Genomic DNA, 5,992 nt, shown 5'->3' with positions numbered 1-5,992 from the left:
GAGGTTTTTCTCACCTCAACATTTTAAAAATTCTTTCATTATTGTTATTAAAATAATAAAGATAGACATCAAGGAAAATTAAATAATAAATTAAAATTTTGAATAATAATCGTTACAATGTGGAATTTCATCATTAACAACTAGTGAACTTGGCCAAGCCAGAAAAGAAAAGATTTTTAAATTGCTGTTAATTGAGATCAATATTTTATGTAGCATTTGGGCCAACTAATAATTCTTTTATCTACTTCTTTAAATGTTTGGGTTTCGAAGGCTCAATATAGAATGTCAAACAATTATTGCTCTAAAATACAAAGTAATTTTATTATTACCTTGTTGAGTCAAAAGCTATTTTACAAACACTTGGCTATGTTGCACACTTTTTTTTTTCCTTTTCGCCTTTTTTATATTAATATTAATAGTATATTGGGTAAATGACTTCTCCATTATCAATCGTTAGTATTTTCACACAACATTCGAACTTACCAAATACATAGCCTTGGTTGCTAGGCCGTACCATTTTTTTTTTTTTTGTAAATAAAGTATGATGTTGGATTAAAAACTTATTTAACAAATTTTTATTTATTTTTTTAAGTATAAAAATATATTAATTAAAAATTCAATAATTTAAACACAGTTCTACTTTTATGTCTGTTTAGGTAGGTATTGATGTGTGTGATGATATGATTGATTTTTGTAAGAAGTTCAAAATGAGAGATAGGGTGCGTTACCACCTTCTTGATATTCAACAGCCGGAGCTCACCACGGAATGGGATTATGAAACATTTGATAAAATATTTTCATTTTCTTGCTTACATTGGGTTAAGGATTACAGGTATTATGGATTTCATTATATCATATTATTTGCAGGTATGCAATAAAAATATTGTTTGTGTGAATCAATAACATAGCTTAAGTCTCGGCGCGAGCAAAATGCTAAAAAAAGAGAAAAAGGAATAAGATATGACACGCTTGAACTTCCGTAACAGACTGGCTGTATTGGGTTTTCTACATCTATATATATACATACTCATTCGATCAGCTGATCTACTCAGTCAGCAGACTTCGAAGTAACAGCTGTCAGTAAACCAACAGTTTACGAACAATCCTCGTAAACTTACACCATACAATATAATAACATATTAAAAAATATATGAAAACCTATTGTCAATAAAACAAATTTCTGTACCAATAACATAGTACAAAAAGAACTAACAAGTTCACCAAAAGTAAAAAAACAAATAAAGAAAAAGACACCTGGTACAATAAAATTAACAACATAAAATAAAATTAAAAAAATGACAAAAGTTCCAAAAAAACTACAACAAAAAATTACAAACAAATAACTACACTTCTAGTGGAGGCGATTTGAGAACACTCCAGTCTCTATATTGTCATTGCCGGATGTTTTAACTCTTCAATATAGATAGTTCTCCTCTCTTTTAGGTTCTCTGATACTTTCTATTGTGACAATATTATTTTCCCTAATGATTATCATCCTGAATGGGTGTTCGAATTGCTGTCTTTACTTACCTCTGTTAGAAACCAATTAAATTGTCCAGCATCACCCTCCTGGTTTTTTCATTTTCGATTCTTACCCGCGCTTTCTCCCATAACTTTCTTCGAGCAATGGTTATTGGGTAATTTCTCTCCGCTGCTGTCGTGCTCTTATAGTTCCGCTGGTGTCCGTGAAGCTCAAAGGGGACCTCAGATGGCTAAAACCTCGTAACTGTATGTATGGAATGATCATATGCCGCAATCGCCTTAGTCATAGCCACGTCGGGTTCTAGTCCCTCGTCGACCAGATTTAATCGAACATGGTCACTCAACGTGCTATGAAGCCGCTCTATGCCTCCTCTACTCTTGGGGTGCCCTGGAGTGTTGAGATGCCATATTACGTCAAGGTCCTTCATTATCTTTCGAAGCATGGCATTGTCAAATGCTCTGCCTGAATCTTATGAGATGTGCTCCGGAACTCCTTAGAATTGAAATCACAAGCAGAGAGCTTTTTTCCTGCATCTGGTGCTCCATTGCCGCCTTAATAAGAAATAAATTATGGTTATCATAGAAGCTTCTTCCAGCGTGTAATCCTGGCCAAATACTTCAACTTTCCCACCCATTGCAGGGGCCTGTAGTCAGTGTGTACTCAAAACCTTCTGCCAAAAACATAGGATCTAAAGTGGTCATCAGCCCACACTATTCCAAAGAGCTCTCGTTCAAGTGCGCTGTATCTGGTTTCCGCCTTCTTCTGGTGTATGCTGGGTGTAAAACACAGGGCGATCTCTCTCTCCACCCTCCTGAGACTACACCGCTACCAGCCCGTACTTACTCTTGTCGGTTGTGATAGTGAATTGGCCAGTGTAAAGTCTAGAAACGCAAGCACCGACTCCCGCTGCAGCTTCTCTATACACCGCCCGATATCTGATATACCTGATGGTCTTCCACCATTGGAGTTTTTTTTTTTTGGCCTTTCTTCAGTTGATTGTTGAGTGGGACGAGGTACTATGTCATTTCTGGCTAAAATCTTCTGTAATATTTCAAAGTTCTTTACAATCTCCGAACTCCATTCACATCTTTAGCCAAGGCCATCTTCCGTTTAGCTCGATTTTATTCGCATTGGGTTTCACACCCACTTTGGAAATTGTGTGGCCCAAAAAACTATTTTTTCCCCAATTATTTGTCTCCTGACAGTTTGAGCCCAAATTGTCTGATCTTATGAAAAAAGGTAGTGTAAATGTTGCAAATATTCATCCTCGTCTTTACTGAACACAAGTAGATCATCCATATAAACCTGACATACAGATTCGTCAATGCTGGAAGATTATGGGAGCATTTTTGAGCCCTAACGGCATCCTTGTCAATTCGTAGAGGCCCTTCTCGAATGTGATTGCTGTCTTATGTTGATGCTTAGGGTGTATTTTAATCTGATGATATTCGGCCATCAAGTTCAATGTGCTGAATACCGTCGCACCGCTAAATGTCTTCAAATCTGAGGATCGGATACATCTCTTCCATAGTATTCTCGTTGAGTCAACTAATATAGAAGTAACAGCAGACTGTAACTTAAATATATACATCCATATAAGTTACGGCCTGAGGACGATAACAGCTGACAGGCCGTTTCAGCTGATGGGATCGAACAGCTAATTGATGTGTATATATACAGGTTCTGAACTCAATAAGAGTTAGTCTTGTTTACGCACTCAGAGAGTATTCTTCCGACAACCTTTTCCCTTTTTATTAGTTTTTTTATCGCCAACACGTAACTGGTGCCTAAGGCCGGGGACCTTAGGAAACCAAAACAATTTTTAGTCTCAAGAAAAAAAAAAATTTTGCTTCACTATGAATTATGGCCGGCAACGGAAGACAAGAGCAGTAGTTCTAAACATCGAGGGTCAGGACTTCAGCCAATCAGCCTCTAGCAGCAGACAACCAACCTATAGCTGCAGGGAACCCATCTCCGGTCGAACTGCTGCCACTACCGGAAGTATCTTTAGCGCAAGCTCATGCCCAACGCTAAAATGGATCAAAGTCCGTACGGCAACCACTCAGAACTTAAGAAAGGTAGTTTGAAGCTCGAAAGGTTCACCGGGAAGATAGGAGATTCAAGCCATTTCATGAAATGGGGAGATCGACTAATTGGTCGAATAAATGCAAAGAGCCAAAAACTTGCTCGACAGTGAGGATGCTGTGGCGTTAAGGACAGGAGTCGTCTGTAGGGTGAAGGGAAATATCCTCAATCAAATCAAGCGGATGAGCAAACACGGTAAGATGAGGTTGAGGAAGGCATTTGGAGAAGAACAATGATTAGGGAGATGAAGAAACCAAGACAGTCTGATGGGCAGTATGCCGCGCAACTCCTGGCACAGTACAACAGAATCACCAATGAACTCAGCGAAATGATGGAGACAATTCAGGTACAGGATTGGATGCAATTCCTACCCAATGTACTGAAGATTCACTTGAAAAAAGAGCTAGGGAAGAAGGAGGGATTGCCGCGAGAACGCTCAGGAACTTATAGACACAAGCACACGGGAACAGGAATCCAGAATGGATGTTGAAGAACCCAGTATCCCCGAACTCGGTGTTTTAAGTGTGGAAACGAAATGACACATCGCTTGGCAGTGCCCAAACATGTATCGAAGAAGGGATATGGACGAAGGCGAGCCAATGTATGTCAATGCCCAACAAGTACGGAGGAAAAGCGCGGAAAAGAGTGAGCGGATCGTCAAGTGAGCCGACGGAAGTTTAAGGAGTATCAGAAACTGATGACGAAGTGACCAAGAGGAGGAAAGCCACGTGATATCTGAGGTGGATGTAAGCAGAGGGGCGACTGCACATTGAGAAGCGTGAAAGGAGAGCAGGGCGTTCTTTTATAATCCGAGTGAACGGAGGAGTAAGCTGTCTGGTGGACATGGGCAGTTCAAACTGCATTGCTTGTAGAGAAGTACTAGAGAAATTGAGCGAAGAGTGTCGGGCACTCCAAGTAAATGTTTGCCATGCAGTGTAGAGGGGGGGATAAAAATTAGACTGGGTAAGTGGAGAGCTAAAGGGGACATTTTAACAATTCATGTAGTGAGTAGGATGCTCAGGGATTATCAGGTGATCGTTGGTTGTGATCTTTTAGAAAAAATAGGGGCTAGGATTAAGTATAGTAATGGGCAATGGAATATTCAAATTGGACGAAGAAGGTTCAGACTCCAACAAACAATAGCAGACTGAAAGGTGCGAGTAGGGCTGGTAATACAGGCGGAGTATTGGAAGTACTCTATTGTTAATAAATTTGACAACATTTTTTCTCATTGAAGAAGTATTGGTTGCAACAGGAAGGACAGTACATGAGGTTCCGCTAAAGCAAGAAAGTGTGACGTATGTTAAAGAACGGCGATACCCACACGCGCTCAGGAAGCACATCAGAGAGATTAAAAGATAAAAAGATCAAAGAAGGCGTTCGGAGGAGGATTATGGGCCCCAGAGGACATATTTATAATCATCAGGGAGACGAAAAAAACAAAATAGTCTAGTAGGCAATATGCCGCGGTACTGCTGGGACACTTTAACAGATTACAAGACTCAGCGAGATGATGAAAACTACCATGTATTGCAGCAATGCCCGGAAGGGGGAACAAAAAAAAAAAAAAGAGATGATGAAAACAATCCAGGTACAGGGTCGGATGAAAGTCTAATCCATGGTACTAAAGATTCAGTTTGCAAGAGAGCTGGGGAAGAAGGGAGGATTTCCGAGAGAGTGCTCGTTTGTGGAAATTGCTCAAGATTTCATAGAAAAAAGCGCTGGAGATGTGGAGGCTTGAATGGAAGTAGAAGAGCCAGGGTGGATCCGAATAGAATATCAACGGCCAAGAAATATGTCCAATCCTTGGAGAAAAACATATCACGGAGAGGGTAGAAGCTAGCTACCAAGAAAATAGAAGGAGCCAAGCAAAACCCCAAAACAATAGTCGGTAGAAAGATTAGGAATTTAGTGGTGCATTGCCCGCGGATGAAATGCAGAAATGAGGGACACAGTTGCAATACATGTACATGTACTGAAGAAGAGATGTGGGCCGGGGCGAACCAGTGGAGATCAGCTCACAACAGATACGGAGAAGCAACCGGCTGTTAAGTCGATCATTGAGTCCACGGAAGCATCGGGAACGTCGGGGACCGAAGAAGCTGAAGAGCCACGAAACCGTGCAAGTCAAGGGTACAGTGTGAGGTCAGGAGGATGGAAAAAAGTGACAGAGGTGGATGGTGGCGAGGAACTGGAAAGAGAAAGAAGCGAGACATCTGAAGTAGGGATGGGATATCGAAAGAAAAATATCGATATCGGTATCGATATCGATATCGGATAGCAATATCGATATCGATATTATATCGAACCTAAAATATCGATATTTTAAAATATCGATATCGAAAATTTAACGAATTAAAGTAATAATAATTATAAAATGATACCATAGCATGATATTGGAAGACTTATATCATGTCATACCTT

At 39.9% G+C, this 5,992-nt stretch overlaps 1 protein-coding gene across 1 annotated transcript in view; it reads left to right on the top strand.

Annotated features, from left to right (window-relative positions):
- Positions 1-656: 656 nt before the first annotated feature.
- The window catches only part of LOC106691704 (juvenile hormone acid O-methyltransferase), a gene marked incomplete at its 5' end in the record, with an annotated part of 28,313 nt that continues 22,977 nt past the window's right edge, over positions 657-5,992 (top strand). Inside the window, 1 exon segment of the mRNA XM_014437558.1 lies at positions 657-832. Within this exon segment, the coding sequence (XP_014293044.1) occupies positions 657-832 (176 nt within the window).

Source organism: Halyomorpha halys, unplaced genomic scaffold (assembly GCF_000696795.3).
Source record: "Halyomorpha halys isolate HHAL.00 unplaced genomic scaffold, Hhal_1.1 Scaffold2786.1, whole genome shotgun sequence".
In the NCBI taxonomy this organism is placed as follows: Eukaryota; Metazoa; Arthropoda; class Insecta; order Hemiptera; family Pentatomidae; genus Halyomorpha; species Halyomorpha halys.
This window is presented reverse-complemented; position numbering and strand designations above follow the sequence as displayed.